The sequence below is a fragment of the Lagopus muta genome, chromosome 10 (genome assembly GCF_023343835.1).
Source record: "Lagopus muta isolate bLagMut1 chromosome 10, bLagMut1 primary, whole genome shotgun sequence".
NCBI classification, from domain to species: Eukaryota; Metazoa; Chordata; class Aves; order Galliformes; family Phasianidae; genus Lagopus; species Lagopus muta.
The window spans coordinates 17,106,679-17,131,236 of NC_064442.1; the positions used below are offsets into that span (position 1 = coordinate 17,106,679).

At 39.5% G+C, this 24,558-nt stretch overlaps 1 protein-coding gene across 3 annotated transcripts in view; it reads right to left on the minus strand.

Annotated features, from left to right (window-relative positions):
- Window positions 1-24,558, minus strand: part of SCAPER (S-phase cyclin A associated protein in the ER) — a 143,439-nt gene that overhangs the window by 57,314 nt on the left and 61,567 nt on the right. For all 3 annotated transcript variants that reach the window (XM_048955654.1, XM_048955655.1, XM_048955658.1), the window contains 3 exons: window positions 23,977-24,113; window positions 19,073-19,138; window positions 10,153-10,279 (listed from right to left, as the gene is read on the minus strand). In XM_048955654.1, coding sequence (XP_048811611.1) covers window positions 10,153-10,279; window positions 19,073-19,138; window positions 23,977-24,113 — 330 coding nt within the window. The remainder of the gene's footprint in view (window positions 1-10,152; window positions 10,280-19,072; window positions 19,139-23,976; window positions 24,114-24,558) is intronic.

The window sequence follows — 24,558 nt, forward strand, 5'->3', positions numbered from 1 at the left end:
GATATCCGGGCTGCAGGAGCACACAGCTGGCTCATGTCCATCAGGACCCCCAAGTCCTTCTCTGCAGGACAGACATGCACATGACATACCGTTTGACTTGTGCCTATGGACATCCTTTAATTTATACTTGTGTTTCCAAACATCTGCCCACACTGCAAGGTAAACCGTATTGAGTTGGGCTCCTTGCTGAATTACTGTACTATCCTATTAAATAGCATGAATCTTACCAAGCAATCCTCTATGGTCTGCAGTGTCTTTTCAGCTTCATAGTAACGTCTTGATGAGGCACTCTATTAATAACTGCTGATGTTGAGAGCAGGACCCTCACGATCCTGTTTGTGAACTTTCAAAACTCAGTGGAAACCTTAAAGCAGACAGGTAAATGCAAAGCAGGGAGCTCCACATCATCTGCTTTGCTGCTTTTGCTCATTTCAAGTAGTCTTAACAGGAAGACAATGTTGTTTGTGAAAATAAGACATGTCCTTGTAAATATTAAGACAGGACTAAGGATTACACCACTTGTGCTTACTAAAAAAAAGTTTATAAATAACCAGACACCTCATATGTGCATCAATTTAAAAAAACACAAGGATAAGGGTTTAATTCTGTAAAACCAGTGACAATCCTAGATCATCTTCATCTGCTGAGACTGTTTTGACTTATTCAGAATAACTTCACAAACTGAAGTTCCCAAACAAATGCACTAAATGTACCACTACACGATTTTGTCCTGTTCTCTCCTAGCAGCTTTTTTGGAAGAGCAGCAGTCCAGGGAACAGAAAGGCTGCAGATCTTTTGCATCACTGATTCACTGTTAAATCCTGGCTGATGTTTCACTATTGAAAGCTTTTAGCCACAAGATAGCAGCACTGATTTCAGCCGCACTTAAAACTGTGAAAACTGGCACAATCCAGCAGAACAGAAGATATTAAAATTACAGGGGAGATGATATATAGAGAGGGAGCAATGGCAGTTCGTTGGAAGACCTGCAGGGCACTCAAGAACACTTGAATTCTAAACACAGCTTTCACAATGATTGCCTTGGGTACTCTCTTGTAACTTCTTGGACTATTTGCTCATTACCCCATCCACAAGACAGTAATAAAAGACTGCTGTGTAGATGTGGCTTTGAAAAGTATTCCAAGCGTGAGCATACAACAAAGGACACCTCTAGGTGGTATGGCTTCATATCAGAAGTAGAATTTTAAAAATACTGACAAATGTGAACATACACCATCCAATTAAACAAAACAAAACCTTCAAAACCTGTAACAAGAAAAAATAATTATTATTTTACTATGATCTTTACTTAAATTGGCATCTGCTCATTAGCAGAAACGTGCCTGCATAAGGCATTTTCTTACTACCATTCGCTCACTGCAATGCCTGCACTTTGCACTAGTGCTACAGGACTGGGTGCCACCACCACAGGCAAAAAATCCAACATGAAGGCAATCACCAACTGTGGTTATTTACTCTGCTTCTGCAGTATCAAAAAGATCTCTCTTGTCCTGTAAATGCTTCATGAAGAACTGGCTTTGCATACCTTGGAACGTATATATACCCATTGTATTTGCTCCAATAGAAACTGCTGTGCAAGGAAAAAAAACCAGACTGGACAGCAAAAGGCCACAAGTAGTGCAGCTAAGTGTGCTGGCACCTAACAACTTTCAACTGCATCCCACAGAACCAGACATCAATACAGCAGTTTTAAAGGCACGCTGTGCACAGTAAATTACCCTCCCAATAATCTTGGAATAAGAACACTGCAGAGCTTATCTGTGAACTGAACTTGCCTTGTAATACCATTTCCAGCCAACATGTTAAAAAATAGTCTGTGGCTGACCTCTAGTAACAAGTTCCTATTCATATGCTCATCTCGAGAAAAAGGTTAATCCACAGATTACAGAAACTCCAGGCAAACAAATTATTGATGATATAAAGCTGCCTGGTCCAAGTTGCACAAGGCAGCACACATCTGACCTACTGACTTTCTCCTGGCAGTGATAGGGAATGCCTGCCTGGGTAGAAACAGCCTGGGTGTCCAAAGAGCACCTCCTGTGTTTGCACACAGCTTGCTCTTGAACCAACAGCCACTGTGGCATTGCTCCCCTGCCCACCTCCAGCTGGAGCAGGGGACCTTCTTAACTGCAGCAGTGGTTTGTGCCAGGTGGAATGAAGACAGTCAGCGAGGCACAGCATGCCATGCAACAGTCTCTGAACACTTCCCACTCTTTCCATGCCATGTTTCACAGTACTGTGCATCACCGGCACTCAGAACCAAAGATGCATAGATTAAAAAAACCCTAATTTCCCAATTAAAGGGTCTACAGCACCCAATTAGTTTTGAGCAGGGTTGCTACACCTCAGGTTTTCCATTAGTTATATATGTTTGATCAGTTCCTGAGTTCGTGCTTTCAGCTCAGGTTCTGTACTTTATAAAGACAGTTATAATCTTGATTAACACTCCTAGCAAAGGAGGCATACACACAGAATTCCTTATGTTATGTTCTGTATTCACACAATTATTAGATTTTTGGTGGTATTATACAGAGAGCCAAGGACCTAAATCCTACTCTGAGCCACTAAAAAAGACCTGTGTTTAACTTTAAAATTTTATAAACTTCATAAACTTCAGATTTTGACTTCAAATAATTTTTAAACTCTTGCAGTTCAGCTTTAAATATGATTAATGGCTTCCCCTTCCCCTGACATCTCAGCACGCTGGAACTGGCTACTGCAGTAGTGTCCAAAGTTAATATGAAGGCTTTACAACCCATGGCCACAGACACGCACACCATGCAAGGTATGGGGCACACTGCTGCTCAGTGCTCCCTTAACCAGCCCAGCACCATGCTAGGAACCTACTTTGTGTCTTAAAGAAAAGATGAATCAGAGGTAAATATCCTCTTTGTTAAATACCTGCAGTCAAGCAAACACTCACAGGTTTCAAGAACTGACATTTCAGGATCAGCAAAAAGAGCCGTGCCTGCTTGGGAACTTTGTAACAACAAAATTAAAGGCAGTTCTCAGTACTTCCTTCCTCCTCACCAATACAAATCCAAAACCTAATGAACTTCCCCTTACTTTGAGCAATTGCTATCACTGTGGTTTTGGTGAATGCCTGCGGGATAGAAAGGAAGATCCTACTGATAAAGAGTGACATAAAAAGCACAGTTCAGACAAATCAGAATTAAGAAACGCGTCTCTTTCAGAGCCCATTAAGAGTAACACTAATTTAGCATGACCTCGATCAGAGCACCAACAACTTCGGTGTCCATCATAAGAAGATAGAAAGAGGCAGAGGGAGAAGAGCCAACCGCTTTTCTATCTGATGACAGCACAAAATAATCTGATGATCTGCATTTCTAAGCTCATCCTTGCTTCAATTACTGCAGTTTGCTACTTCTCACAAACATAACATTCCTGTAAGTTCAGCTTCCAAAAACACTACCCAAAGAAAATATCTGGATGCTACAAATAATACAATTATGAATTGGACAAAAAAAGCTGTTGCAGATATTTGATCTGTGCTGTTAGTCTTTATTTAAAAAAAGAAAAAACTTAATCCATTCTCTACACAGAACACACCACACATTTAGCCAAAATGATGCTTAATGTTTCAACTCCTGATTATCTATAAAAGTAAGGATAGCTACTACTTCCATTAGGAGCAAAGCTCCATAATTTGGAAGAAAGCAAAGAAAGAATCAAGGTAGCGTTTATTTTTTAAACACGGTGACCACTAAAGCTCACTGCCCAGCATAAGAGAAGGCTTTTATCTGAAAACAAAGAGCCAAATATTAAAATCTTCATAGGGCTCAGAGCCAGCAGACACACCTTATACCTGTGATGTTAGGACACAACAGCCATTTTGCAGCGCTGTGCAGTTGGAGAAGAGGCCCAGGAGTGGGGCTGAGGGCAGCAGTGGCTCCCAGCCCGGGTGCAAGCCTGGCCAGCCAGAGGTCAGCCTGCTGCAGCCCTGTGCTGCTTGAGGTCAGCTTACCATATTGCTAACTCAGCCAACAGCAGCTCTAAATATACGTTTAACTGTGGGCATGTCCACGTTTGTGCATGACATTTATAATATGCATGCACTGCACACATCAGTAACCCTTTTTTTATGAACAGACAATAAAGTTGATGGCACGTTCACATCTTCACAGTCTACATACTGCTTACCTAAACCCAGGAGACCTGGAACAAAAACAGCAGGAGAGGGAGCTGTTTACTTCTGAGCCCACCTATGCACAACGTGCAGCAGAAGCAGTGCAGCTGGGGTGTGCTGCTGCGGGGGGGACCTGGCTGTCTGACACTGATGGCACAGTGCTGGACCTCCTGTTTTGAAGACAGCCATAGGAAAGACAAAAGTGCTTCCAAAATTAACAGGCAGTTCAGCTCAGCAGGTTACGTCCACCTTTGGCCCCAGAGGTCTCATCAGTATTAACAGAATTAAAATCTCAGGTATGCATTGTTAGTTCCAAACCAGAATGTGACTTCTGAACAGCACTGCATTTACTTGCAGGGATTGAAAGGGCATGTTGTTCTTTCTGCCAGTAGTGTCCTCTAGTGGAGAAATGGGAAATATTAAGTAAGCTGGAAAACAAAGTGCTCTGCATCACAGAGATTGCCCCCTAATGGGAAACACAAATACCTCAATCACAAAACCACCTATAAAAGTTCAACTCTGACGAAGCTTTACATTACTGCAGTGATGTTCAAACATGGAAGTTTGAGTAACTTCTGCAGCCTTCATTTAGACTGAGACAAAGCAGTTATGAGGCAGACAGCAGCTGCCTGAGCAAGTGCTTGTGCATGGGTGGCACTGGGCCCCTGCCTGTGGTGTATGCGGGTTTGAGACCACCAAATAGTGACAGGGATTTGGGACTACAAGCTGGGGAAAGCCATGACTTGCAGAGAGTAGTCTTCACCCTTTTCCATACGCAATGTCTTACAGTGCTTTTTCTGATTTATTAAGGTGACTGACCAGCTGACAGCTCCTGTGATTTCAATAACTCTCACTGAAACTAGGAACTGTACACTGGGTCTCCCCCAGAGGTGCAGGTGCTCTTACTTTAACCTTGATATATAATGGGTGACTGTAGCCTGTCTACAGAAACGCCCTGCATGGAAACGAGAATCTATAATCCTATTCTACTTACCAAACTCCAAAACTCACCATCATCGTCCTTCTTCACCTTTCTTTTTCACTAACCAAAACATTTTCATGCAGAAAAAAAAAATAATAATCACAATTTGTTTTAGGACCACTGATTTTATTCCCACCATTTTATTCCCGCCTGACCCTCTGATGCTGCAAAGGCAAGAATTATTAATTCTGTAGAGATTAATGAATCATTGCTAACACTGCTTTTTTCAAAGATATTCATCATCCTTGCCTCTATGCATTCTAACAGAACTAAGCTAAACCCCCATCATTTCATTTTAAGTAAAAAATTAAATTTATGATTTGCTACTTCCAACTCACACTTGACAGTTTTCCTCAATGATGGCACAGAAGTGAAAAACACCACGCTACAGTTCATCATCTTGCACAGAATACATGACCTCATGATGTTGCCACTGCTCTAACCAGGAATTTCACTGCTTTTCAAGGATTTGCCATCAAATTACAGTGCAGTACCTTGTCTAATGCTCATTCAAACATAGCTTGAATATAATCCATAGTTAAGAAAAGCTTCAACATACATCATCTTTTCCACCTGTCCAGACTTTTGTACTTCTGAAAAATAGAACTCACCCATTAAGTTCAGTGTCTTTTAATTCTCTTTGATGGCTGCACTACTCTACTGGACTAGAAACAGGCAGAAGCCTCGGTGCTGGAGCACTTCACTGTAGCATCACCAGAATCAAATGTGCAACAGACTGGGAATCCCAATTCTCACCGTGCTGTCATGCTCTACCTCATATATGAAACATTTTGAAGTATTTTTTTCTGAAGTCTGTTTCATCTATACGTACAGAGACATTTCAAGTAAATTATCAGAAATTATACAAAAGCTTGCATGTTTTCCACCTCACACTGCTTTTGCTCCTCACATCTACTCTCCAGCAGCTTTTCATTTTACTGTTTCAGTTTCTGGTGATTCAGAGTTCATATTATTGGGAGGGGGAAAAAAAAGCCACAAGAGGACTAGCTAGATGGGCAGTTCAATGTACCTTCCAGAAACTGGTCTGTGAATCTTCATGCTGGCGATGGTCACCATCCCCAGTGGTCCTGACAGTTTAGAGAACCAAACATAAACAGGCAGCCTGCATTGCTAAAGCCAGCCATTTCTGACAGCCTTTACAAGGGCATAAACACCGTCTGCCTACAGTCCCCTTGTATTTGAAACTTATGACAAACATTTTGCTGAAATGTAAATAACTGACATCATGACTGCTGAAGGAGGAGGCTGAAAAATCTATCTGAAAATTGCAAAAAGTAAATGTTGCCTGGCACAAAGCAAACCATGAACAGTCACCAAGAGAGCACTTCTTCCAGATTTAGTAAGTATGAGGGCTTTTTTATCATTATTATTAACCTGGATTCACACATCTTTCACTTAAAAATAATAGCTTTCCTAAGAAAAATACTTTTCTGAGTACTATTTTCAATTAGTAAGACTAAATACCTTGAAATGTAGCCTACTGAAAAGCAGCTACATTCAGATACACGTTAAGACAGATGATAAATAAATACAAGCACCATGACTGTGGCCCCATTTGTTATAAGCCCCCTCTTCTATTCGTTCCAGCTCCATAGCTCAATTTTAGCTCTATGCTTTTATGACCTAATTTGCAGCTTTACTTAGTGGGATTTCTATAGCACCTAGAAGCCTGAATAAATCAGGAATACTTATGCTCAAAACAGCACAAAATCACTGATTTTTATAAAATCAAGACCAGGAAAGTTTCCTTTGTTAGAGCTTTGTGCCAAGCAATGAATGCGTGAGCTTCAGCTTTAACATCTGCTTCAGTTGAGACATTAATGGAACCTCTGAACTTCTCCTGCAGCTCTTCCCTCAGAAGGGATCACATCTGCAGGGTCTTGGTCAAACCTCTTAGTTAAAGGAATAGAGTAAGTTGTGCTGTGGTGCTACATCAGCAGATCTACAAAGACCATCTGAGTGGCAGCCACCTCTGACCCAGGTCAGGCCCGCAGTCCCAGACATAAATATATGTCCTTTTAAAATTATTTTTTAATAATAACAGCCACCAGTAAAGCCCACCCCTTCACACTGAAGAAAAGAATGACATAAGTACTAGTAACAATACTGTCTGTGTGGTCACAACTACAGGATACGCAGATTTCAACCTACTGGTTTCTGAAATCTACGACAGGACGTTTTGGTACAAGCACCCAACTTGAGCAGCTGATGCTGGTTTTCCAAAAACACAGGTGAGTATCTAGAGGATATGTCAGTGCAAAAACCCTTCAGTTGACACTGAGCACCAGCTCTTCTACTGAGATCATTTGGCTCCAAGTGCATCATCTGCTCCTGGCCAGTGAGGGACGTGGAACAAAAGTGTCACCGTGGTAATCATGCCGAATGCCCTCGAGTTATGGGAGATGTTCCAAAATGAGACAAAGCATGATTCATTTCTATGGAATACAACAGATGAAGACTAATTTCAAAAAGGAATTGTTAGCCAGTCTCAAATGCACCCAAAGGCAGTACTGCCTAGGACAGGGCCAGCAATCTTTCACACGTGGTTCTGAGATTGGAGTTTGCATAAAGAATATACAAACTAGTCCTTACCATTCACTGCATGCTTTAGCACAGCCAAACAATTTCTAAAGCGAATAATTCTTTTCTTCTCAACAAATTTCATGGTATTTCATTTTCTTCACTGTTATCAACAGCACTCAGCATTTTATTTCACTAATTGTAAAACAAAATCTTTATTTCCCTGGTGAGACTGTCTGAATACATTTTTCTCAGTCAACGTACACTAATGACAAAAGAAAACTTCAGTGTTTCAGAGTATGACTGGAAACTGCTGGTTTTTTAAAATCATTTTTACTTTACAATACTTCTGCATAAGTTTGTCTGCGCCTGAAGAATTTCTAGTAAGTGGCAAGAATCTATTGTAGTGAACTCTGTCCTCCCTTAGGGCAACTCTTTATTCAACCCAGGCCATTAGCAAGGGTAAATCAATGTTGTCAGCTCACACACACTGACAGCTTGTGTGGTTCCTAGTCCCTCATTCCTCCCCCTACATTATGCTGTATTTTTGTGCTCTCCAGGGAAATTCAATTAACAGTGCCAGTCTCCTCCTCTCTGTCAATGACTGACACCATCAAGGCTCCGTTCACCGCCCACTGCCATGTAAGATGTGTCTGCTGATTTCTCCACTCACGAGTTAACAGGAGAATTACTATCCACTTCCATAAATGACTACGTACGATCTGTGCCGTAAACACAGCGACAGCCATTGCAATCCATCTTTCTTGACCTTATTGATTAGGCCACTCAGATATAGTAAGAATTCTCCAGTGATAGAGTAACGATTTGAGGGGTAAAAATCCAAATCAACAACAAAATAATGCATGCCTGTCATCAAATTTATCTTCTATTTCCTGACCGCAGGCTCAACAAGCAGTGATGTTATGAACAACTGACAATTAACACTGAGCTGCAATTCATGCCTCATTTAAGAGTCTTGGGAAACTACTGATGAAAGGCTGTGTACAACACTACTTTCCAACAATGTATAACACCATAAATAGATAAGTTTTTCTATATTCCTCACACAACACCACTTCAATATGTTGGAATAAATAATTGAGTTTTTCCATAAGTAACATGAATGCTGCAAAATTCAATGAATTTAATGATATCCTTATCTAAAACAGGAGTAAGGTCAGATCTGTTCTTTCAGTTAAATCAAACTGATAACAAGTGGCAACTTCTGTGTCACTGTTAACATGTGAATACGCACAGAGGTGTTCCATGTACTCTCAACTGCCATTCCTCCCATAGATGAAGCACAAGCCATTTAAGCTGCAAGAAGTGAGATGAGCACAGAAAGAGTCAACTAACCAGCCTGAGTTGCAGCAAGATTCAAAATACCTTTAATAAACCACAGCAAAAGTTGTTCTAATCAGTGCAAGAAGAACAAGGTCAGCCTCCGAATTAGAAGGCTGAAAGTTTTCTGCTGCCTCCTTTGGTTGCACCAAGGGAACAAACAGCACAGGATAAACAAGTGCTTATCCTCAGTTTATCAGCTTTCCTTCATTCCTAAGTGCAACTCCAGTTATTAACGTAGGTCAGCATGTGTTACAGCCAAACTGTGAAACAAACACCACATACTTCATTTTGAAGACACGTGACTTCTGCATCACATACATGTTTCCACTGTGGTCTCTAATCTCCAGTGTACATAAAATAAAGGATTATTTCTCACAATCTAATACAACAAGGTTGTAAGTACAACATCATTACATCCATCACAGAAATTGTTGAGCTTCGATCAGCCTTCCTACTTTCACAAATACAAAATCACTTACCCGGTCTCAGAAAAATTAGTAGCTGAAATTATACTTAAATACAACACTCTCCTAAAACAGTAGAGAATACAAGTGGAACACAGTCCATGTCAAATCCATCTGTTTAATGTCGTTTACTTGTGGCAAAAGCATGGACCAATCTGAAGTTACCAACTGATCTGAAATAACCAGACTATAGATTTTGTTTAACCAGGCTAGAAAGCCCACACAACCCTACTGCTATTTGAAGTTAAAAGCCAATATTCACCTTCTAGTATTAAGAGGAACACATCTATCTACTAAAAAACACATGACTTTGAGGGGAAAAAAAGAGAAAGGAAAAAACGTACCATTTTTTGTTCCAGAGTCTCCTTGTCATTATTTTAAATGTTTAAACAAAAATATTGGATTGTGAATCATTAGCTGCTATTAACACAGAAAGCATCAACGTACAAGAGAGCACTCTATTTGCAGCACTGTATCACAGCCTGTTCTTTTAGGCAGTTCAAGTCTCTTCACAAGAAACTCCCTTCAGATACACTCTGAAACCCCAAAGCTTCTACTACTACAGTATTCAATACACCTCTAAAACTTCCTCAAAGCCAGACGAGTACCTGTTTATAGATTAACTGTAAGGTACACAGTAATAGTCACAATACCTCTTTTTCCAGAATGCGAGAGATCTCTCCTAAAGTCCTGTCCAGAGCAGAAACCTTGTTGTTGCCCAGCGAACAGCTATCGTGCATTTGGAGGTGCTTTGAAAGGTCTTTTGCTAATCTCTGTAACCTTCAATGTGAAACAGAAGACAGAGCAGTTAAAGCAAAACATCTCTCAACTGTGTAAACTTTCATCTTTGTAATTAAATCCTTCTAACTGAATTTCAACAAAACAATGAAAATTGGTGTCAAAATGTTATCATCTATACTGAAAAGCAACTAAAATGCACAATATAACACAGAGGCACTGTCAGCTCTGAGTCTATAAGACCTCCCACTACCTACTTATTCAGAGGAACACTGAAGTAGTGTGACCAGCAAAGCACTATCACCCCTCCACAGTTTGAATGTGATAAAGCTAGCAGGACGTTTTCAAGATGTTTTTGTCCTCCTCTTCCATCTCTCAGTTCTTCCCACTCATTCAGTTGAGCAGTTCACTCTTGGGATGAGTAAGGGAAACAGAACAGCAGACTACTTGGCTAAATTCTTATAGCATCATAAAAGAAACTGCTCTTCTCTTGTTCAAATAACCCTGAAAAGTAGTGACTTTGCAGGCTACCTCAGAAAGGGCATTCCATTAACGAGGGTCAGTAACGAAGCCAAAATGCAGAGGAGGGAGGGACGTAGATACACACGGGTTAGGACTCATTTCAATTTTACACATCCACCTCTGGGCTATTCACCTATGCTCTCTTGCTAGGTAGAGACAGAAGAAAAAGCAGTTCCAAGGCACCACGCATCTGATCCTGAAGTCTGAAATAAAGCAGTCAAAGCTCACTTGCAATATATCCTTTGTCCTGAATGCAAAAAATCAGTGACCAGCTCTCACGTAGATTTCCACTTCTGTAGACGCATTAGAGGCTGGTGATAAAAATGCTAAGCAGGGCCCCCTACCACAGGGCTGCAAGAAACACTGAGGAAGCATCATTCAGTACTTCCATGTATCTGAAATCTCTTCTGATAAGACAGAAAAGTTATTTCACCTGTATCAGGCATCTGCATGCAAAACATGTAAGGTTGATGAAGGTACCACTAGAAAAGAAAAACACATCACATTTCCACTTCCATTGAGATGCTCCCTTCCCCTCCAACCTGAGAAGACCCTTCACACATATCAAAATGCTTGGTATTTTGTCACGGATGCTCATGTATCACTGCGAGAGCCAATAAATACCTAAAGATGCATCACATCCAAGTTCATGTTAGAGAAGTGAGAACGTAAATGCTCTTTTGCCAAAGAATAGTTTGTTGATTTCTCAAGCATTTTGCTTTTCTCCAAATTAAGATATTTTTAAATCAATTTCTTCTTCTAGAATGATCTTCACTTGCAGAATTGGCACACTTGAACACTAATTACAAACTACATTATTAGTAGAACATCCCTTCCCTCCAGATCCTACACTCAATTTTTCTCTGACCCTGACACCAAGATTTGCTTACAATATAAGAGCAAAAGATCTAGATTTCTTAAATGATTCAATGCATACATTTTGAAAGCCATCAATGAAGTAAAATTGAGTATGTTCTTGATTCCTTAGCTTTTACCAAAAGACAAACTTCTGAAGTGCATTTTCAGCATGACACAGTAAAGAAACATGAAGATTTTCAGTTCTGTAACATCAGAATTACCTCTTACTTCCTCATATCATGCTGTATGTTGGTCTTCTACTAAGAAAGGTCAAGTATGCTATGTGACCATACGAGGAGGAGAAGAGCAATTAAAAAAAAAACAACTCCTTCAACTGAGTGAGCCTTGGAGAACTCAATCTAATATTCCTTATACTGTCTTCATGGCAGCATCAGAGAGAAATAAGAATAATTTTATTTAGAACTGTGTTTGAGAAGTAGAAATCTATGCAAGATGATTTTTGCTTGGATACAGAATTCATCATTCCCATAACAATCCTAAAAAAGAGAACCCTCTGTATGTATAGTGGATGAATATGGCGTGGCACTGGCACAGCAACGATGTGGAAATACTGCTGAGTCGAAATCCAAACATTTCAAAATAATGATTTAATCTTCATTCCATCCCAGAATTTGCATTCCTCCAAGGCTTACCATGTCATACAGGGGACAATAAATAACGGAAAATTTACTGGGTTAAATAAAAGACATAAATGTCTTTTTATCTAAAGTTATTTACATCTCACTAATTGAAATTTTAGTATTGCTCACAAGGAGATAACTCAGAACGCAGAAGAAACACCAAAGAGGACATAAGGCACTGATTGGTATTGGAAGGATACCATAATGTAAACTCCAATAAATGGTGCGTTCAGCAAATACAAATACATTATTTGGTCCTTTTGCACCACAAATCAGAAAATGAGGGACAGACAAATTAAAGGTTTATATAGCAAATGTATAAATAAAATTGAAAAAATGTATTGCACAAATTAAAGGTTGGTTTGGTTTTAGTGTGGTCTAAATATTTCTAGCCATTTAATATATTTTGCAGACTAAAGAATAAACAGCTGCCAGTGTTTATAGGCTGTATTTCATCTGCATACAAAAATCCCTGAAATAGTAACATCAATATATTTCAGCACTTCCACATTCAAACCCATGATTTCTTGGCTGCATTCTCAATGTATGTACAGAAGGATTTTGTGCGAGGCAGAGCAGCAGATTCTGGGCAGCTCCTGCACAGGAAGAGCATTTATTCCTCCTGGACACTCCTGCTGAGGGCAGTCAGATGCCAGCTGGACACACAGCATCAATTCTTGCCCCTGCAGCCCATGTCTGGAGAGAACTGAGAAAGTCTGTGGAAGTTCCTGCCCCAAACAGAGCGTTATGCTGTATCCTCTGAGAGCAGCATACAGCCCTGCACTATTCTGTGCTACTGCTGCAGTAAAATTAATACACTCCACGTCGCACCTGGCACATTCCAATTGCTTAAGGATGTAGTGGAAAACACCATGCTACAAATCAACACAGCTAGATACTAAATACCTAAAGCAGCAGCTTCATACATCTTTGCTTTTGGAAATGGAAGCTACCTGAAAACTGCTATAAGGATGACTGTCTGAATTAACAGACTTGCAATCAGGCTGATGCAGCAATTCTCTGAAAAGAAAACCGACTGGACATACAATCATAAAGTTGGTATTTACCTCTGCTTAAAATCTAACTGAATTCTGTGTTATTTATACTTCAGCTTTCCTGTATTCCTACACAGCTGTCTGAATTTTGCACAAATGCTTCCAGTTTCAGAGATTACTTGATTGTTTTCCCTGGTAATCACTACCTTGGTGTAGCATTTTATAATTGGCCTACCTGGAAACTAGCCTACTACTCCAAGAAAACCTACACGGTACCTTTGTCGTGTGAGCATGCTGATAGAGCACACAAATGAATAAGAACTGTGTCATTAAAGACATTTTGCTTTAAGCCTCTCCAAAAACAAACTTCACATTACATTCCCATCCTTCCACTGCTGACACAAAAGGAAAAAACTTCCCACTTCCTGACTCTCATCTTTTTATCTTGCAGTCCTTTCTCTAACAGCCACTCTCATTTCAGTACTATCTGAAGTTGCAACTTTACAGTTTGAGAAAGAACTGGAAAAAATGAAGTGAAAAAAGATCAATTTCATGCATGAGAGGAGAGTGGCTAAACTATTAAACCAGTGTATCACTTATTTATTTACTTAAAGTTCTCCTGCAGTTCTGATAATTCCCTTGACATATGGCAATCTTTCATTGCTTTACTGCATGTATTAAAGGACAACAATGAAACTTTTCCACCCTCAGACTGATTCAACACTGAACCACCAGCTTTTGGATTACCAACAAACACAAGCAGCACTCTTACTTTGCAAAAGCTTTTTCCTTCCCTTTAAAAAAACTGCTGTGATGGGCACCAAACAGAAAGAACCATCATCAACTCACATTCTAAGAGGTGACTTCACAGGCTGGACACGAAATAATCACATTCAGATCAGCTCCCAGAGAGCCCAAATTAATACCACAGATACAGAAGTCCTGTGATTTTGATAGAATGACTCAAGTGCCACTGATGACCAACTGGTTAATAACAGATGAGGAAGGCCAGCCATCAGCAGACTGGCTATTCCCAATTGGGAATGAACACACTGCTTTGCTTAACGTTCTGTTAAGGAACTGTTCAGAGAGCAAAACAGCCAGCAAGTAACACGTTGTTTGGATTGGTTTCCTTTCGCCCCCACATTAAGAGGCATTGTTTTAGATAGATTCTAAACCCAAAACAATAAACAAACATCAGTTTCAACCATTTCTAAAACTGTTTCTAGAACAGGACACCACCGAGACACCCTGATAATCCCACTCTAACTGGAAAAGGTACACATCCTATGTCTATCAAAGCCAGATCAACACCATCCTCTTCTTGATATTTGTATTATCAAGGTTCACAAAGCACGTGAATCAGTGCTTCCTGAGTGAATTTTTACCAACCTGCAAATCAGAAGCTAACAAGAATTACTGACACATCTGTGAGCTGCAGTGGAAAAATCAGCGCTCTCATAATATTAAGGTGGCTTAAACTGAAAGGTGATCTAAAAAGGCTTTTTACCTGCCAAAGTCTAATTCTGGGTTCTGTCTTTCTTCTTTAACAACTGCCAACATGACTAACAACTGAAATCAGATAAGAAATTGCATTCCATAAATGGTTTTAGTGTTTATGAAGACACAGCTGGAGGCAGGGGGGTTAAAGAAATGTGACATAAGCAAGGAAGCATGTAAGTTGTCTTATTATTTCAATGTAAAATTTGCTTCTATTAAGTGAATAAACAAATCTACCAGTTGTGTCCTGTTTTAAATTCAACGTTTAAAAACGCTTTTTTTTCCCCCTCAAATTCCACATTACACTGTTAAAAAGTATGCTCTGCTCATTAATATATTTCCACCTCAAACCTTCTTTCTAAACAAGCAATATGCACCAACATTTGTTTTGATGTAACACATTTAGCATCCTCAGTTTTTATGCCCTTCATTCTGTGGCATGACTTCTCCTACTGACTTTACAGTTCTAAGAGCTCGTGCTGAATACCTGTTACAAATCCTGGCACTGGCAGGGACTCGTGTTCTCTCAACCAGGTGCAGCAGCAGCTAATATTGGCTCATAGGAATACGCTGTATTCTAGCTAAAAAGACAACAGTTTAACCATTTCTTGGCCTCTCAATGCAGTCACGTTTTAGTGGAGATCTGCTACTGTTTGTTTCAGCTAAATCTTTTTGCTACTGGTCTGTTAAAAAGAAAAGCCCCATTATTTTTTCCTACATAAATTTGTTTCTCCACGTAAACAGATACAGTCTGGGCTGAAACTCAAGCCTCATAAAATTTCTTGTCCTTTCATCCTAACCTTTATAGAAAGAGATAAACTATCCTATCATAATTCCACTTTATATTAAGTACAGCATAAAGTAAACTGATTTCAGTAGTGATAAATTGGGCTTCTGGTCAATTTACAGATAGTTCTTCATTTCTTCTTACAAAGTTAATTCAGACCTGAGTTCCCACTGCTACCCGCTTGACTCGAATGAAGACTGCAAATATCTGAGCCATGATGGTCAGCAGAAGTGAATAATTTCAAAAGCAACAAGAAAATGTAGATGGCAATATCTGCTAGATAACTGGCTTTGCACACAAAGCCTGCAGAAGATGTCCCAGCTTTGTGATGAAAGCGAGCTACACAGTGGCCACTTGAGTTCACTTCAAACTACCCTCCTGGATGCACATAGTGCTACCAGCAGCCAATGCTTGGACCATCTGGATCTGCTGGTGATTCTGCTCTACCTTCCCTAGGATCATTACTTTGAAAGAGCTCGTAACTCCAGCCTCAGAGGGTCCACACACTCAGAACAAGGCCAGAATTATCAAGATGCTAAGAATCTGCAAGATGCTGCCCACTTACCTTTACCTCGCTACCATTCAGAAGCAGGATATATCTAGCCATGTAATTCACAAGCTCCAGTTTAAAAAGAAATGAACATCTACAGAAATGACCACAACACATGCTATGGTTGCAGAATGCTGCAAGAAATCACTGCATGGGAATATGTGCTCAGAGTACAACACGCAGATTAAGTCCTTAGCTGTCACTAAATTTCAGATTCCATCGTTCTGATTCTTCAGATTAGGTCAGAATAATTGTGACACCGGTTTCAAAATAGATAAATCAATCTGCTGACTGATATAATTAGAAAACTTAAGAGGCAGAAAAAGCAAGGATCCATCATCGTATTCAAAACCACCCCACGTTACACCACCACACTGAGATCATCCAGGAAAGCAGATGAGGGTGCTTTGCTCCAAGAGCGGAGGCAATAGAGGAAGGAAGTAAGAAATTTGATGAAACAGAAGATTCTGCCTGAGAGTACAGTAGCATGTCAGTAAGAGAAACTAAAACTGAAAAATTCAGGGTCAGACAACAAAGATAACAAAAACATTAAAAAAAACACCATCACATCTGCTTGAATTTCGACTGCACTGCTGTTGAGACAACTGACCAAAGTGCATCACTGATGACAATCAGAAAGGAACTAACACAGTAAACCTCATCACTACTTTCAGTTGCTTAAACACTCCACATTTCTGCTGACCGCTAGACCCTAATTTTTTATTTTCTGGTAGCAGAGAAAAGCAAAACACAGAAGCTACAAATCTAGAAGTCCTAATCTGCCATCACATTAATCTTGAAAATTGAAGTGCTGATAATTGAAAAACAAAGCCAACAGAACCTTTTTCCCCAGTGTGTTTATGCAGGTGTGCCATCTGGTGGAGATGTTTCATTTTCTTATGTCAAACCTCGGTGATGGATTATTATTATTTCAAAATACATACTGAGATTCAGTGGCAGGTTTTCAAACTCTTGAAAAGACTATGTGAAAGATGCTGCCCACAGAACAGTTATGCAAACAACCCAGGAAGCCCAACAGCAAGGATCTGAGCATCTCCAACAACAGTAACTTCTAAAAGAAAAAGAAAATGCTACCTTCAAGTGTATCGGCAATTTATGAATGATGGAAGCAACTATAAAACATACAGTACCTGGAACAAGTTAGAGCTGAAAATAAATATCTCCAACTGGGAAAGTCAGACGTAATTTTAGGATGAAGGAATTTGAATCTGACTGTTGAGACATTAACAGTCTCTTGACTGACCTGCAACAGACTTCTAGAGAACACCTGTAGGAGTGCTATTCCACCTCCCTCTACCCTAACAACGAACTGTAAATGGATGCCTGAGGAAAACTAAGAATGGAGCAAACATAAATCCTCTCTATTAATCCTCTTCTTGGCCATGTTTATCTTAGGAATCTTGTGAGATGGATTTCATTTCCTTGAACTACCGTGCATGCAAGATAACCTTCTAGCACAATTCTGTCAGTGAGTTTCATCCAACTCATTACATACAGCACTAAGAATCACTGATCTTCATTCCATGCTCCCTCACTCTGGCTCTAGGGAGGACAGCACATGATCAATCACCATCCATCTTTTCCACACTATTTATGACCTTGTACACCTCTGTGACAAAATTCCTGTGCAACTTCCTTCCACCAACACATTTTTCTCCAGAAGTATCAGCTTACTTAGTCCTCAGTAAGAAGTTATACCAGAAGTTATTACGCAATTTCCTTTATTTATTCTTATTTAATTTCCTCTGTGAACCTTTAACAATTCTAGCATCCTTTTTGGATGAAGAACCAGAAATGCACGTAGCATTCAAAAGATAGAGATGACCCAGACACCAGTACATAATGCCATTCTTTCTTCTGCTTTTGTTTGTTTCTAAACAGTTCTAACAAAGGATTTGCTTTAGCTGCTCTTAGTGCTCTTACACCTGAGCTGCTATTTTCTTGGAACTATCTATCACCTATGTAAGTTCAAAGCCCATTAGTTCATGCGTGAAGATAACATTGCTTTATACCTCCTCTTGACATCTGTGAAACACTTAGTGTACACTGAATCTTATCTGCTGTTCTTCTGCTTTGTCACTGTCTCTCTTAAAAATTATCATTCAGTGTATCAGCTCTTGCCCCTACTGCTCTGAATATCTTTGTATTGTGGTCAAAACTTTGCCACCTCACTGCTTGTCCTCAGCTGCAAATCACAAGCGATTATGCTGAACATCATAGAACTGTGGTACTCCACTGGTACCATCCCATTTGGCAAGGACTGGCCACGTACTCCACTTCTGTTTTTTAACTGATTCCCCCTTATGCTACAGCTATATGGATTCCTTTAAAACCTCTGGTGAGAGATCCTGTCAAAAACATTTTAGAATTGAAACATTTTACATCATACAATGAGCAGTTTCAATGGGAGCAGACAAAAAGCTGATTCATTTTCAGTTTCAAACAAAGTAGGAAAAATTTATCAGTGATAATTGCTTGTTTTAATCTTACCATCCACTGCTTTCATCTGTGCCTTGACCTAGGCAATAAAAGGGCACTCTTTACAAAGCTCAATGCCAGATTAAGACATCTGTGCATTAAAATGTGTGTGGCTTCCCTCTATGAACCTTTATTTCTGATCAAAGGGAAGCAACACATACACTTTTCAGTCCTTTAGGTCCAGAATTTTCACAGTCAATCTTGAAGGAACCTTCTTGCTCCCAGGTAAGAAACAGATAAGCTTACATTCTCTTTTTATTTCATCTTACGTGGTTTAAGAGATACAATGATTTCAGAAACAAAGGCATTTGTAAGGTCTGGCCTTTTGTATTAGGAACTGATCTGTAATTCAAGATGACAGTATGCCCTGCACTGAGCAGGAGCCTTACCACACCTGCTCCACTGGAAATTTCAGAAGCATTTCTGCTACAGAAAGAAAAAATTCTAAATATATATATATATACATAAAAATTAAATGCTTACTTGGCTTTAAACGGGGAATCAGAGATGGTATTTTTTGCTTCCATCAAACTCTCATATTCCTTTGCCCTGGAGGAAAAAATAGTAATCATTTATCAATTGTTGCCTTAAGCATGCATTATGCAATACCAGCAAGATAATTCTAACCTTTCCATTTTTTTCTGTTTCATAGTTATGCCATTTTTGACAACTCTGCATTGTCATAATCCATTCAGATGTTTAACTACTGGCCACTGTTACTTCTTTATTATTATTATCATTTTAGTGTAACATCAGTACACAAGTGGTGGATTTAATTGACTTTCAAAACAGTGACAAATGTTACAAGCAATGTATATGATAATAGAAAAAGAACTGTAGAAGCATATCTCACTGTAAAATTACCCCACTCGATGCAATCATTAGTAATTTAGACAGGTGGTGCATATGGTAAGAGTACAGCAGACATAATGTAAGTATTTTGTTCATCTACAGACACAGGAGTATTTTTAATGAAACTAATAACTATTTTGTGACACTGTGAATCCTGCTAAGCTTACAGCACAGAACGTAAACACTAACAGCTGTTGGAAACAAAAATAGGAGCTGTAAACACATACCTATTTAGATGCTTGAAAGTATTCATACTGGCCATACACCAAGGAGCAGGGAGACAGAGACAAGACTGCTTTTTCACCCCTTGTTCTGATTGCAACCAGTCTAAGCTAGCAGGTGAAAATTATCTCTAGCTCATCAACCAGCACTGGATTTGCACAGGTAGCCCTGCCAGATTTTCTAACATTTGGCTGTACCCAAAGGAAAGCCAAACCACGCACTCCAGGGCCACAGAAAAATTACATCCTCAGAGACAGAGCGCTGTGAAGAAACATTCAGCAGACAGCAAAATCATCTGGCTGTTAAAAAATACACGGTCTGTTAAAGTTGCTCTCTCACCTCCTAAAGGAAGACCTCAAAGATGCAACACAGACCAACAGGGACTTCATGGAGATGCGCTGTTCCATTCCCTTGGCGTTCTGCTCTCAGATGAACAACTACCGCCCCGCTCATGGCTGGAAAGCTATTCACAAGTGCTCAACTTTGAGCATGCTGGATGAACCCCTGATTAAATACATGATTTGTCTCTATCAATAGTGCCTATAGGAAGCCCCAAAGGAAGGTGCCAGAAGTCCCTCAAGACAGAAATAGAAAACATTCATCTCAGGGCAACTTCCACCCATAGTGTTTTGTGTTGATTTCCAAAGCTTCTGCACACTGACTGCTGATATTTTGTACTTCTGTTTTTACAGATGCCCTGCTGTTCATTCCTCAAGTGTAAGATTTTGATAATGGATTCCAATAGGAAATGTGTTTTACTGCTGCGCTGCAAAAAACAATCCAGTAAAGCTTTAATTCCTACAAATTCCAAAGCCTTAATTACTACCTTATTACTTCATTTACTATCTTAATAGGTCTTTTCTCACAGCTTCCTAAACAACCCCATTCTTTTAAACTTCTCTTCATGACAGCTTTTTTTAATTATTACTCCTGTAATCTTTTCCTGCGTTCTACCCAAGGTCCTCTGAGCTAGAATGTCCTAAGTTACTGAAAATAAAATCAATGTAACAACAAAGTGAGATTTTGATTGTGATTGTAAATACAACCGTTAAAGGTCTTTACTAACCTGTAAATAACACTCCTTCTCTTTCTAGTGTTTAGATATCTTGTTTAAAGCCTGGAAGTTTTAGTATTTCTCTCAAATGCATCTACTCCACATTTCTCTGCTTTTTCTTCACCCAAGTGGATCACATTTTTCAAAGATTTTCCCTCAGCTTGCTTAACCAAAACAACTTGTGTCACATACAAATACTGTTACATCAGAACTAGTTCTGATTTGTGGATCATTAATAAAGCTATTAATCACAACTGAATTTAGTATTAAACATGAAGGTGAGATTCCCTTATTAACCTTTTGCCTTCTTCCCTGTCTCTTAGCCAGAAACAACATATTTTAGCTTTGAGTTTCGTACAGATGAGTCAGTCAAACATGAATGATCACCCGAAATATCTATTACCAAATGAACATGACTGGAGCGCCTTCAACCCATTGCAAAGCACATCCCTACTGTGTGTGCTTCCTCCTTGGTAACTACAGCTCTGTTGCTGGATGTTAGCTTTCATCAGGCCTGTTTGCCACGTGGGCACTGCAGCGTTCTCACAGCAGCACGCGTGTGTGAAACAGAGATAATTTATTTAGCCATATATCACGTGTTACTACAGCACCAGTTTAACAGCGAAGGGTTATAAATATTATTAATAAGACTAACAAAACTTCTCAACATATCTAATAACCCACTGATCACAATTTGTCCCCTCATTCACCTTTGCCCCTCGTAGCTTTCATATTGTTACATTGATTTAGGAGCGAGGAGCTCAGGAGAGCAGCAGGAACCTATTTTAATGCAGTTACTTATTTCTTTCCCTTTAAAATATCACAGCTTCCTAGAATCTAAAATGAATGTATGAAATGTGTAATTTCAAGTCTTCAGATAGAGCAGAGTTTAGTACCATTATTTCTTATATTTCAGAGAAGAGGGACAGTTGCAAATATGTGTTAAAACACAGCTTTATGGATAACTGCTCCCAATAAATTGATTACTACAGGCTTCCAGTTCTGAGCTGAGTTTGTGCTGTAACTCCCAACTATGTGCAACTCCCAATCACTGTCCAGATTGCTGGGAAGAAACACAGCAGACAGAGCTGAAATATTTCACTCAGCATTTCATATCATAATTTTGAGATTGTTACTTTGATCACTTTAGCGATCACAGAAAATGCCAAGACAGCATGCACCCACAGAGATCACTGAGTTCAACTCCTGTCTCCACCACAGGATCATCCAAAATTCCAGCTGTACATCTAAAACCCTGGCAGCCTGGGGCTGTGCCCACTGCCCTGGACAGCCTGTTCCATGCCCTCCAACCTCTAGGGCAAAGCCTTTCCCTAACCCCCACCTGGCCCTGCCCTGACACAGCTCCATGCCATTCCCTCAGACCTCTGCTCTGGGCTGAGCAAACTGGGATCTCCATCACTCCTCACCTCCTCCCCCATGTCCTTCACCATCTCCATAGCCTTCCTTTGGATACCCACTGTTAGTTTCATGTTCTCGTATCGTGGTGTCCAAAACTGCACACTGTGCTTGAAGTGAGGCTGCACCAGTGCAAGGTAACATACCATAATCCTCTATCATTCTCTTTTTATGGAAAACCTCCCCATTAATAAGCCTACAATTTGGGATGTCCAGGCACCAGCTGCCCTTACCACACCTATCACTCAACTGTAGAAGGCAGCCAAGTTATGCATGGCTACAATTCACCTCCTAAATGGCATTTTTTTTCCCCTCATCAGCTTTTTGTTTGAAATTCCCCAGAACAACCTTTGTTTCTTTCTATCACTGCACAACCTTATTAGCAAGCCTTTCGGGTTAACACCAAAAGTTTCAAGTGAAATTGTGGATTTAGCTTCTGTTACCTTCATGGACAGCAATCTCAACAAAATGTGTAATCACTTTCTTTTTTCCCCTTGTAACTCAATTAAAAACAATCTTAAGTGTGCATTTCGTGTCTTTTCAATTCTACTCCTCCTAGATTTTGAAACTTCCACCATTTTTCATTAGTGTATCACTTCTGTGAAATGATGCTCCCATCAGTCTGCTTTCATTAGAATTCCCGGTGATGGCTTTGCTGACTCACCCAGCAGTCTGAAACACCAGAATTCAAAACGTTCTGAAAAACCTTTTCACCAATTAGTGCCAACGACAAGTCATTATTTAATATAATTTACCCTTAGCTCTTAACAAACCTCAGACTAAATTTGGCAGAAGGAGCTCCTGAGACAGGATTAAAATCAGACTCAGTAACTGCATTAATTCAACAGGTAACATGAATGAAAATCCATCCTGACCAATCAGAAGCTTGTGAGAGTAGGTTACCCAATTCCATCAGTGTCCTCCCATGTAACGTTCAGACAGTGGATTTGCTCATCCACAGAACAAGAAGAAATGATTAAAAAATATAAAATTGTCTTTTTGAAGACTAATGTGCCATTATTATTATTATTATTAACAGTTACAAGCTAATACAAAGTCTCACTTTCACTGTGGATGTAAAAATGTAGCCAGCTGTTTTTCCTCTAATCTGCAGCCCTTCTTTAATTAAAAACATGACAAAGAAACAATTTCACCATCTGAGTATTTTTCAGAGATAAATGTAAAAATACATTATAACATTAAGTAGGAGCTTCAGCCAGGATCTGTTCAGCTATGAAGTCTGACGCTGCAGTACACGCTATAATGCCATCCTGCACATCTCACCCATTTGGAGATGTCACCTTTTCAGCTAATAACAAATTGCAACTTTAACAACTCCCTTTCCATTCTGAGATATTTTAATCTTTCTTCTTGTTGTGACAGGCAACAAAAAAAAAAATGATTAAATTTAGTCAGGAGATTTGACACCACAGCAGGCTGACTTCTATTTGTTGATTACTATTGATTTTCTTTGATACTTCATTTAAAAATCAATAGCCCGAAAGAAAAATAGGCAAGGTTTACACAAATTTAAACATGCTATTGTATGCTAGAAGAGGCTACAGTTTTGGCAGGGCACTGGCATCCAATTATGAGAAAAGCTCTTAACAGGTGAAACCAAAGGGCTCCAGATCGATATTCAGTTTTCCTTCTCAATCAGAGAAAGTGGCCATAAATTAGGCTCATCAGTATTATTTTCAGGACACACTCAAAGCAAATAATTTAAATTTCGTTTCAGCCTTCCGTGGCACTGATAGCAAAGGACAAAAAGTAAAGTTCAGAACAAAATTTAAAAGCAAGCAAACAAACCAAAACCAACCCCAAAGAAACAAAGCTTTACTACCTGGAGTTCATCCGTGCTTTTAACTTTTTGGCTTTCTTTTTAGTTTTTTGCTTCTCCTCTCCGTCTTTCAATGGCTCCACAGGAACAGAAGTCTCAACCACGATATCCACAATGTACTTTTTTAGTGACAGGTGCTCCTGCAGAAAATAAGGAAATAATGTTTCATCTCTCCTGCGTATCGAGCAGCCTGCAGATTATCTTCCCAGAAAACTACAGTGGAAAACATCTTAAAAATGCTAAGAAAAACAAATAAAAATTTTCAAATAAATGTTAGTTTAAATATTAGCTGCATTCCCTCTATTTATACTGTAGAAAAATAACATGAGTAAATACACTTGAGAAAATTAGTAGCTAACCACAAAAAACATGGTGGTGCCTATGCTGAAAATTAGTATTTTGTAGCTGTGAATTTGCTTTATCAAATACTGTTATTGTGCTCTGTTGAAGTTTCCATCAAATAAATGGGAGACGTTAGTACTGGAGCAACCTATGTATTTTACATTATGATTGAAGTTGTAACTATCAGTTAACTGAAAGTGCCCCTCACTTACTGAAAAGGGAAAGTAACAGGCAAAGTGAACA